At 40.9% G+C, this 12,261-nt stretch overlaps 1 protein-coding gene across 1 annotated transcript in view; it reads left to right on the top strand.

The window, feature by feature from the left end:
• Atp8a2 (ATPase phospholipid transporting 8A2) overlaps positions 1–12,261 on the top strand; it is a 604,547-nt gene that overhangs the window by 66,526 nt on the left and 525,760 nt on the right. The window contains exons 6-9 of the mRNA XM_008824989.2: positions 1,202–1,275; positions 3,500–3,569; positions 5,396–5,523; positions 7,205–7,316. Coding sequence (XP_008823211.1) covers positions 1,202–1,275; positions 3,500–3,569; positions 5,396–5,523; positions 7,205–7,316 — 384 coding nt within the window. The remainder of the gene's footprint in view (positions 1–1,201; positions 1,276–3,499; positions 3,570–5,395; positions 5,524–7,204; positions 7,317–12,261) is intronic.

The raw sequence follows: 12,261 nt of genomic DNA, 5'->3' as shown, positions 1-12,261 counted from the left end.
ATAGCCATACTCAGGTACCAAAGATCAGAGTGTGACTAGTAATAATCAGATACATAGAGATTAGAGTCACATGTGCAAACATCTAATTGTTAGTAGCATTAAAAATGAGTCTTTCTGTAGGAAACAGCATATTTTAAAATGAAATGGAGATATTTGGGGGGGCAGGCAGAAGAGTTTAATTTTTAGCTGTCTTCACAAACCTAAAATATTAAGCCTCTATTTTTTTCTAAGTATAAAATTACATGAAGAAATATATTAACAACAAATTTCTGTTATAGAGAACTTGTGGATAACCTCAAAAGCTTATGAGATCTTTTTTAAAGGTTAAAAACCCATTCAATTCTATGTCTTACAGGGTTTATACTGAGTTCAATATTGTATAACTATATTAAGTCAACTGTGAACCTAAAAATTTACAGCCACTTTTGAAAGAGATGGATCCTTGCTCTGGAAATTGTTATTGAATATGTTAAAACTGTAATGAAATGCTTCTTCTAATCATGTGGTTATTAAATTTAAAAATTAAATTCTTAAAAAAAACAGCAATATGGTCATTTCTTGATGTCTGTAAGAACTGGTTCCAGGTGGGTAACAATAGATGCCAGAATGTGTAGATGCTCAAGTCCTTTCTGTAAAATGGGATAGCATTTGCAGAGAATGTGTGCCTACCCTCCCATGTATGTACAATCATCTCTAGGTGATGGAATACCAAATGCCATGTGAATGCTAAGGAAATAGCGTTATGATGTGCCACTTAGGGAATAATAATAAGACAAAGTCCACACATGCTCAGCACAGAGACAGTCTTTTTTGCTTTAGTTACCATCATCACTCTGGGGTTTTTTTTGGGGGGGTTGTTTTTTTGGGGGGGGGAATGACACTTTTTTTTTGAGACAGGGTCTCACTGTAGCCCAAGCTGGTCTCAAAATCTCAAGTGCCAGGATTACAGCTGTGCACCACTACTCTGGGCCAAATGTATTTTCTCTATTCAAAATGGTTGGATTTGTAGACATGGAGCCTCTGGCTATAGAGGCTGTGGTATAGCTGTTTTACAGCTTGTACATGTAGAAGCATTTGCCTGTTGTACTTGTCAGGTATGACTTAGTTATGCACTAACTTTCTTCTTCACATATTTAACTACCCTTATCACATTCGTGCTTTCTTTTCTTTCATGCCTCTGTGTCCTGTCTCTGGTCTCTAGGTGGCAGTGGGCGATATTGTGAAGGTCCTCAATGGGCAGTATCTTCCAGCAGACATGATCCTGTTCTCCTCCAGGTCAGGTGTGCCAGTGGGCACAGTTGTTGAAATTAATCTTAAGAATTATAAAGTATTACATGACAACTGCAGAAACCTCACACCATCTTTCCTCTTCTACCCTATGAGCCACTGTCCCTCTCATACTATCCTGCTTGCTCATGACAAGCTGAGCATCCCTTATGACCTATAGTTTCAGATTTCAGTGCATTTTGATTTTGAGATTAGAGATTTTCAACTGGTACAGTCTATGCAAATATTAAAAAAAAAAAAACCTGAAATGGACTGGAGAGATGGCTCAGCAGTTGAGAGCATTGGCTGCTCTTGCAGAGGACCTGGGTTTGTTTCCCAACACCTACATGGTGGCTAACAACTGCCCGTAACCCCAGTTCCAGGAGATTCTATGCCCTTTTCTGACCTCCATGGGCACTGCACGACATGGGTGCACTTACATACATGCAAGCAATACATTCATGCACATAAAATAAAATAATAACTATTTAAAAATCTGAAACAAACAGAAATCAGAAGCAGTTGTGGTCCCAAGCATTTTGGGTGAGTAAGAGATATTCAGCCTGGACTCCTGTCAGTTGTCTTGCCCTGCTGTGACTCTTAGTTTTCTTTCTCCTGTTCATTCCTTTAGAGCTTTTCAGAACTCTTTTTGCTGACATTAACTCCTTTAGATCCCCAGCCATTCTAGGATATTCCTTACTAATAGGGACACTGATTCAAGGGCACTGGAGTGAGTTTTCAATGGCATCTAGGAGGCTAGGAGGCTTCAGCACTAGTTTCTTGGTGGCCTCTGCCAGCAGTCTGTCCTGTAGCACCTGATGCTGCCCGTGAACAGCTGTTCCAAGAACCCCTAATACAGACATGGCCCATAGACGGCCTTTGCTCTTTAGCCTTCTGCTGTTTGCTCTCTTTCTGCCCAAGACCATTGCAACACTCAATGTGATAGACAAAGTTACCACCATGCAGCGGTGTACAGAACAGAGCAAAACTACCCGTGCTCTTCTAGGCTTGGTGTGTGAAAAGCATATTACAAAGAAGGAAAGCCGAATCAGGATAACAGTGAACTTCTGTTCTTAAATTCAAAGTTACATTATAAGTGGTTAAAATTATACCTCTGTTTACCTAGTACAGGGAAGCATAGACGCTCAAGCTGTTTGTATTTTCCTTGATTTCAGGCAGTGTTTCTTGTATGAGATTTGTCCCCTTTTAGGAATCAAGCCTTAGCATAGACTTTCACTACTGATAAAAGGTTTAAAGCTAGGACCCAAACCAATGGAGGGGGAAAACTACAGACATAGGTGGGGTTCATATTTGACCCTATTCAATGGTGACAAAGAAACTGTTAGAAATATTAAAATATGTCACTTGGTGGTTTGGGCCAGGAGTCTTGTCTGTGACCCTCAGATAAGTTGGTTTAACATAAATGGATTGAGCTGCCATTGGGTTTATGGGATGCTCCTTGTATCTGAGTGTGTGAGTTGTGAGCAGCCCTCTAACCCATGACACCCTTTATTTGTGCATGAAAAGACTGAGGCACAGAGCTTAAATACTTACAAAGGTCATTTGGCTCCTAAAAGTGGCACTCGGGGGTTCAAACTTAGTGGGCCACAGAGTTCTTTCTCTTGATCACCAGCTCTACTAACTAACCTAAATCAGGAGACTGGAAGTAGGATAGTGTGTGATGTGCTTACTTTTACTGTGAGTTTGTTCTTAAAGTTAGGTGTTTTGATTAAATGGACAACACTGTGACAAATGTAGGAAACACAGGTCTGCTAGCCTTAGGCCTCATCTTTCAACTCCTGTGGCTCTAGTTTTCTTTAAAAGGTGTGTTTATGCTGGCCTTGCCAGGGTGACTCTTTTGGTCAGGTGCAGGCGGGGGCTCAACCTTTAAGGATCACCCTACTGGGTGTATATGTCTTAACTGGAATATTTCCCTTTCCAGTCAACACACCCTTGGCATTTTCATTCATTGTCATGCATTTCTGTCTGGTTAGGACCAAGCATGTGGGACTGTAGCTTGATTGTTTGGGCAAACAACTTTGTGTTTATTGGTTTTGAGCTCTGAGGATGAGTGTGTGTCTCCTTTTCTCATCAATTAGTGTTACAAAAGTGGTGTTTACAATAATGCATTTGAAAGGCCTGCCAACAAACGTGGTTTCCCTAACAGTTTTCATGTGCTGTGAATTTGTGAAGCTCAGGGGACTAACTTGGTCTCTTTTCCCTCTCTTCATAGTGAACCTCAGGCCATGTGCTATGTTGAAACAGCTAATCTGGATGGGGAAACGAATCTTAAAATACGACAGGTAAAGTCACCTTTATGATTCATGTTGTTACAGAAGCCAGAATTGCAAATACTCAATACAGATATGGTAGTCCCCATGTGCACCGCATAGAGACAAAGTTATTCAATCACAAAAGCTTTACTTTAAACTGTAGTGGAATCTATGGAAAATTGTGACTTTGATCATCAAGGAAGCTTGCTGAGAAGGCCAGGAAACTCAGGAAAGTGAGCTTCATCAGCCCAATATATCAAGCCTCATTCATATCTTCCTGAATTCTGCCCACAGTGCTTAAGACAGGCATCTCCTCACGAGGCTGAGCTTGGCAATGAGAGGAAAGCAACTGTTGTAGACACATGGAGTAGAAACTGAGTAGGTTCCTCAGTTTACATCACTCAAGAGTGATCTGTTAGTTATTTCTGTGCCTTGGCACTCTTCTTTTGGGCTTTTCCTGTAGTCAGCTGTGAAACAGTTTGCTACTCTCTTGACCAGAAAACATTAAAAATCATGTCAATTGGGGCTGGAGAGATGGCTCAGTGGTTAAGAACACTGACTGTTCTTGCAGAAGACCCAGGATCGAATCCCAGTACCCACATGGCAGCTAAAACCTGTCCGTAACTCCAGTTCCAGGGAATCCAACAATCTCTTCTGTCCCCTGCGGGCACTGCACGACATGGGTGCACTTATCTACATGCAGGCAATACACGCATACACATAAAATAAAAAATAAACAAAATATTTTAAAAAATCATGTTAATCAAGAGGTTCAAATCTTCATGTTTATTTTAAGAACGTCTGTGAAACTACCCAGGCCATCAAGGGTGTGCACATCCAAAAAGCCACCTCCAAAAATGCCTATCTGAAAGGCATCACTTTAAAGAAGAAACTTGTACCACTCCAGTGCTATAATGGCGGAGTCAGTAGATGTGCCCAGGCCAAACAGAGGGGCCGCATACAGGGTCAGTGGCCCAAAAAGAGTGCTTAGAAATGCAGAGAGTGATACTGAATCAAGGGGTGCGGATATAGATTCTCTGGTCATTGAACATATGCAGGTAAGCAAATCACCCAAGATGCATCACCAGACTTACAAAGCTCATGGTCGGGTAAACCCATGCCTGAGCTTCCCTGCCACACTGAGATGATCCTAACAGAACAGGAACGAGTTTCCCAAAGCCAGAAGAGGAGGGTTCACAGAAGAAAAAGATAACTCATATGAAACAGAAACTTATGGCATTGGAATAAATTCAGCATAAAATAAATGCAAATAAAAGAAAAATACCCCTATTCTTACTATACATTGTATTTTAACATGAAGAATAGTCTTTTGTGAATAAAGATACTAGGCATCTTGACCCTTACATTTTTCTGCTGTATAAAACTGAATTCAATAATTCTGTCTACATGTTTTTTCTTTTTCCTGTAGATATTTGCTCTAGAAGATTTTGCTTCTGTTTAAAGAAGAGTCAGTGAGGCTTGTTAATATTGTTCTGTTAGGAAATGCTCAGAATATAGTATTTTTAAAATTCAAAAAGTTGCATCTATGTCTGTAAAGTGTTAAAGGGACGCTTTATCTTTCTGATGAGTGTTACAGGACAGCTAACAGTGTTGGCTTTCTGTAAGGTATTTGAATACCTTAATTACCACTTAAATATAGATGTTTCTAATGGGTTGGAACCTTCCCCTTTTATCCATTGAAATGTTTTGATGTTTTTGTGTCAAAGAGTTGCATGGTCTTGAGGGGCTGTTACATGGCAGATGGCTCATTATGTCCTTGTGATTGACAGAATGCTGTGTTGTCCCTTAAACACGGACATTGGTATTTGATTTTCTTTGTCGGCCTCATGTTCCAGGGCTTGAACCAAACCGCTGACATGCAGACGAGGGAAGTGCTCATGAAGCTGTCTGGAAGGATAGAATGCGAAGGGCCCAACCGCCACCTGTATGACTTCACTGGCAACTTGCACTTGGATGGGAAAAGGTTTTGCTTCTCTTTTTCTAAATTTTTTTTTAATGTGGCCAAGAATTTCTGGCAGTTTGGAATTTTTTTTTCCTAGTTTCATAATATTTGAAGATCATGAGATTTCTTCATGTTTAGCTCAGCTGTGAAATACTGAAACACCATTTAAATCAACCTAAAACTTTCCTTACACTGAAGGAAAGAAGGGAGTTTTGACAAGAGCCCAGTACCTCATATGAGGTCCACAAAACGTGGTTTATTCTTCCGTGCCAGTGACCCACCAAGCAAAAGAAATAGTTTAAGTTGCATTGAATGGTGCAGAAGAGCAGGAGAGAGGTGTTTAATGTGCATTCAACATGTAGATGTGGAAGAGAAACATGTCTTTTCTTGCTAGCTTTCTTCTAAGAACATTTGCTTCAGTTTTATTTTTTGTGGGGCTGGACATTGCAGCTTGGGCCTTCCACATGCTAAGTAAACACTTTAGCACTGAGCTTATACCATATCCCTGCTTGTTCTTAGAAAGTTGAATGGAATGGGGACTGGGGACAGGCATAGTCGGTGAAATGCCTGCCATGTAAACATGGGGACTTGAGTGTGGCTCTCCAGCACAGACATAAAAGCAGCCTCAGTACTGGGGAGGTGGAGACAGGCAAATCCCTGGAGTCTATTGATCACCAGCCTAACTGGATCAATGAGATCCTGTCTCAAAAAATAGGATGGAGAGCCACTGAGAATGATACATGACTTCAACCTCTGGCTTCCACATGTGCATGTGCACACATGCACACACATGAATATGCGTACCCCCCCATATACAAGTTGAATGTTTTATTATTTGAGGGTATCTTTTGTCATGACACTGGCCTGTGGTCTCTGTCTGCCACCCATCTATTATCTGCATGCTGCTTAACAAAATGCAATAGCATTCTGACTGTGTTCTCCTTCATACTCTGAATAGGCCCTTGGCTGGGGAGGACCCTCTCACAGGACTCAGCAAAACCCAAATGTGATAACTAAGCTTGTGACTGCTTCTTGGTTAGCATTTTGCATGCTTAGCCATGTGCTTTCCCATTTGTAAATTATCTATCAGATATTTAATCATTAAACACTTTGATATGAAAACTTGCTAATTTTTAGTCTATAAAATACATTGTTTTTCGCAAATGAATAAGCTTGTGCTTTTTCTTTTTTAATATTTTATTTATTATTTTTATTTTATGTTTATGAGTATATTGCCTGCATGTATGTGAGTGCACCCGTTTCGTGCAATGCCCTGGAGATCAGAAGAGGGCTTTGGATTTCCCTGGAACTGGAATTAAGGATGGTTCGTAGCTGCCATGTGGGTGCTGGGAATTGAACCCAAGTCCTCTGCAAGAGCAGTCAGTACGCTTAACTGCTGAGCCATCTCTCCAGCCCCAATTGTGCTTTTTCTTAAATTTCATTTCTGGGTGTTAATTTGTACTGCAGGATTATGAGATAGAATCCTCTCTAAATTTTATAGAAAAACTCTTCTTTTTCCTTGTGAGGAAGGATGAAGCAGATACTTTGTGGGCCTTTTCTTGGTATATTAGTCAAAGAGTAAATTACTGCTTAAGTTTGGCCGAATGAAGCATTTGGTTTATTGTGGGTATATAAAATAAGGGGAAATGCATGCTTATTTGTCATATTCTCAATAAATATAAATACTGTTCCTTTTCTTTAGCCCTGTTGCCCTGGGGCCCGACCAGATCTTGTTAAGAGGTACCCAGGTCAGGAATACTCAGTGGGTCTTTGGCGTGGTTGTATACACTGGACACGACACCAAACTCATGCAGGTAAAATGTTTCCATGGGAAAAGCTGCTGACTTTGGTTGTTTTATTGTTTGTGCCCCCCCACCCCTTTCTGTTTTCTTTGAAGATGAAAATTACAGGCAAACTAGAAGCTCAAGTTTATCTGTCAACATAAATTTGGGAAGAAAGTGCCTTTATTTTAGTTTTTTTTAAACAGTTTCTTCTGGACTTTTGTTCTCAAATACTTGTTACATCTCACCTGAAATAAAAGTGGTCTCTATTTTCATGATTTCAGCGAGACAGTTGATTATTTCTCTGCCTTCTGGATGTAAGGAGAGCTTAGTTCCATTTTTAAAATTTTTCTATTCTCTTAAACCCGTTAATTAGGATTTTATAGTAAATTCTTATCTATCTGAACTCTAGGCCATTTGAAAATCAAGTGATTTTGAAATGTTTATTCCTCATAGACCAAAGAAGCAATATTCAATTAAGAGGATTTGCTCTTTTTTACTGTTAAAGTTTTTCTCCATTTTTTGTTTGTGGATTTATAACTAATAGTTATATTATGACATATTTGGCTAGATGGCTTGTGAAATTCATGAATCTGTCTGTGTCATTTCTTACATTCCCCTGGTATCACTTGGCATTGTATTTTGTTAATAGTAGGTATTAATGGGAATTGGCTTTTCCTCTTTTTTACCCTTTTGTGTAGTTTTCAAAGTCACATTGACTGTGCGTCTTGATTGAAAATGTTTAACAGCTACTGTCTTCTGAGTCTTGTGTTATGCTATCCGGATACATTAGCATAAGGTTAAGTCCTCACCTTTGGGGGCCGGGTAGACTAAGGAGTAATATGGAATTACAAAGTAAGGATGCAGTTATTGTAAACTAGTCATTATAAAGTTCTATGGGTATGTATACAAAGGTCACCTAGCTCAGGCTTAAAGAGTGTAAGTTGAAAGTGTACCATAAATGCTCCACGGACAGAAACATGCTGCGGCGATCTCCTCCTTGTGCTCAAATAATACAGGGGTGAAAGAGAAAAATATTAGAACAGATGAAATAGTAGATGGAGAGCCACAGCTGCTAGTTAATGCAATGAAGACAGGGAGGGAATCTGACTAGAGGGCTGCAAGAGACCCTCAAGTTGAGGATGACTGTTGGAGTTGTTTAGTGATGTGACTAGGAGTGTGTAGTATACCTTTGAGTTTCTGTAGTTGAGGGGTGGTTGAGTGGGGAGACCTGGGGACTGGTCCATGACTGAAGGAAGCTCAAGGTGGAATACTGGCAGGCCTCTTGATGCCTAATAGAAATGAACTGAGTGGTTGAGGCATGTATCAAGTCAGGGTTCAGGTTTTGAAGACAGGATGAAAGAGAGGCTGGGGCAGAGGAGAATTCCATGGACCAGTTGCACAAGTCTTCAGTGGAGGGTTGTGAGGGGTTGTGAGCTGGAGGAAGGGAAGAAGGTATATCTAGTTGGCATGGATTTTATGAGTGAGTTTATTAACACATCATCAAAGGAACAAAGACTCAAGAAATTTTACAAGGTCTTAACTGTCCATCCAGTAGTGCTACCTCCAGATGCCAATGGCTATAAAGCATCCTCTGTTGGGAGGGGTATCTGTTTTTACGTGTTACACGTTCTAAACTGGGTAAGGCAAATGACAGTAGGTGAACTCCGGAAGTATGGAGAGGACATTTAGAGCACAATAAAGTGAGGCTGTAGGTTGTGTAGTACACTTGTAGAAGGGGTTATATTGGAGGGGGTTTCACACCAGGTGGAAAAGTGACTAGTGACTGCCAAGGCAACCCTTGGGTGAATGAGGTTTGTTCAGCATGTCTGAAATGTGCCTGATCTGCTTTCTTGCTCAGCACTCATGCACTCACAAGATTGGAACACTTAAGGTTTATTGCTTTTGAGTAGTCTTTATGCAAAGACCATCTTGATGGTCAGGTTTATGTTCTGCCACCTAGTAAGTAGTCTTGAACTTCCACAGTTCATTGCCAGTTACTGCTGCCAAACTCTCAGCACTCTACTTACCACAGACCACTGCTTCTGTGCTTTTGTAATGAAGTGGGGAAGAAACTATGGGTGGGTAGCTCAGATTTGGGCAGAGTCCCAAGACTAGTTTTCAGATCATTCATATTACAAACTTAAGCTCTCTCCAAGTTCTCTGGTGTATTGGGTGATTTTTTTTCAGGGTGTGATGTTATTATTCTAGATTATTTATTAATACTACAGCTTTGGAGGCAAGGTCGGAGGTTATTTGTGGAGTAAACATTCTCATTATGTCTTTGGTGGGTCAGTGAGCACATACTATTTACATTCTTGAATGTGAGGGGCACTTTCCCACCATGTGACAAACCTCTTGGAAGACTTATGACATACAGAGTGATGGAAAACCACAGAAACATCTGTGTTTGACTCACTGTGCTTTTAGGGCAGAAACAACATGAATAATGATATTTCAAAAGGAATATAAAATAACACACAGCTGGAAGCCATCCTGTTTGTGAAATAACATTTTGTGTCTGTACCTGTGTTCTTGACCGCAGAGAGGAAACTGGGTTGCTTTAGGGTTCCTGTACCCCCTCTGTATATCTTCTACCTTTCAGAGCTCTCTCAGGTGACATTTAGTGTAGCTACACATTGAAAATGCCTAGTGTACCATTTCTGTTGGTTGACTTAATGAGAAAGAAATGATTACTTAATTACAGCAAACACTGATTCTAACATTGCTCTAGTGACTCATACGTTAATTCATTTATTCTTCAGCACAAGGAAGGTGCTGCTGTTTTAAAGATGGAGAAACTGATGTGCAGTGTCAAATTAACCCATGATTACAAACCTAGACAGAGCTTGGGTTGGGGTTGAAATCCAGTTCAGCAAACTCCAGAGTTGTTCTAATTAGAGTTTTGATATTTGAGTTCTCAATTCAGATCAGATTTTAGCATTTCCAAAACTTTCCATTTTGACCTGTTTCTATTTGTAACTCCATTGCATCCAGTTGTCAGTGTCCTTTAAGGATTTTGCAGAAGAACCTATTCTCCCAGGCATTTAGCATTAAAAGCTTATTGTTGCAAGTGGAAATGTTCAGGAGAGAAAGTGAGTGGACATGTGTTGAAGACTGAAGACTTGAGGGGTTTTTTTTTTGGACAAAAAGCCTTTTCTAACAGTGGTGAATGGCTGGGGTTCAACCACTGGAGAGCATCAGAAGTTACCACCTAACCAAGTCACAGAGACAACAGCTTTTGTAATTTTCTTCCTGCCCTTGAATTCAGTGATTGTTTATTAAAAATAATAAGATCATCTTGGACTTTTAAAAGATTAGAATAAGCAGTCTTGCAACAGAATGAGACCAGATGTGGGTGTGCTGTCCCAGTAGACCTCATGTAGACTTGATTGGTTGTAACAGATTTCCATTCTGACCCTAGATGATGTTTCTTCAAAGTCCATAAAGGACAAATACTTTTGAGAACTAACAACAAAGCAGAAAAAAAAAAATAAAATAAATGGAGGAAGGATATCCAAACGACAGCTTTAAAAAATAAAAACCTGACCACTGCTTCCTTATCCTGTGCATCCAGACCAACACAGTTCCCTCTCAGGTCCTCAGGAGCACTGCTTCTGGGCCTGGCCCCGCCCTTACCTCCCTCTGCTTCCCTGGGCCTATAGGACCCGCAGGCCCCTCTCCTACCCGCAGGCCTCTCATTCCAGGGTAAGTCCATAGTGCCCTCCTCGCCTTGACTCCCCCAGCCTCATTCACCCTCCCATCTCCCCCTCAGGTCTCTCCTAGCCTGGGTCCTGTCCCATTCCTTGTCTTGGCACCCCAGACACAGGGGGACCCACCACTGCTTTCTGATCCTTTGCATCCAGACCCACACAGTTCCCTCTCAGGTCCCCAGGGGCACTGCTTCTGGGCCTGGCCCCACCCTCACCTTTCTCTGCTTCCCTGGGCCTGCACCACCCACCAGCCTCTTTCCTGGATGCTGGGGCTGACCTTTCCTCTTCCTGATCCTTTGCATCCAGACCAACCCAGCTCCTCAGTGCAGTCTGCATGAGCACTTGGAGCCACTTCCTGCCCCCATCTTCCTTTGTATCTCTGGGTGGCATAGCCACCAGCAGTTCTAGAGCAGCATCTTTACTGGGCCCGGCTTCCAGGCCACTCCAACCCCCGAACTCCCGAGGCCAAAATCTTTCCTGGAGGGATCCAGACCATAGGAGAAAGCCTGAGAGCATCTGATCCTCATTTGACTTGGGCCTCTGTGGGAACTCCTGAACACAAAAGCAATCTGGCCACTCCAGTATAAAATCAAAAGAGAGAACCAGAAGCTTAGAGGAACCAGCTTTTTACGCTCAAAAGTAAACCACAAAGACACGTAAAGTTGAAGGAGACCTAAACTTGAAGGCTTGAGTCTCACACAAGAATCAGAAACTACAAAAGAAATTCACATGTCAGAATCACAGAGAAATAATAATAACATGAAAAATCGAAATAACATATCCCCACCAAACACCAATAGTCCTCTAGAGGGGTACAATGAGAAATCTCTAGAGAAAATGCAGGACATGGAACTCAAAAGAACAATTAAAATCATCATAAAAGAATTCAGTGAATTTAAAGAACACACAAACAAATCAAAGAACTGAAGGAAGATAGGGATAAACTCCTGAATGAATTCAAAAAATAGTTAGAAATATTGAAGAATACTCAGGCTGAAATGAAGAAGGAAGTGAAACACTCAGTAAGCCAAATAGAAACTACAGGAGAAAGCCTCACCAATAGGATGAACGAAATGGAAAACAGAGTATCAAGACTGGAAGATTAAAGGGGATGAACTAGACCACTCAAGCAAAGATTATGAAGAAATTAAGAAATCACAAGAATTGAATATGCAGGAATTGTGTGACACCATAAAATGACCAAACTTATGAATCATAGGCATACAGGAAGGAGAAGAACCCCAAGATAATAGCATGGAACAGAT

The sequence above is a fragment of the Nannospalax galili genome, unplaced genomic scaffold, assembly GCF_000622305.1.
Source record: "Nannospalax galili isolate Female #2095 unplaced genomic scaffold, S.galili_v1.0 scaffold488, whole genome shotgun sequence".
NCBI classification, from domain to species: domain Eukaryota; kingdom Metazoa; phylum Chordata; class Mammalia; order Rodentia; family Spalacidae; genus Nannospalax; species Nannospalax galili.
Note: the sequence above shows the minus strand (reverse complement) of the source record. Positions and strands in the feature narration are given on the sequence as shown.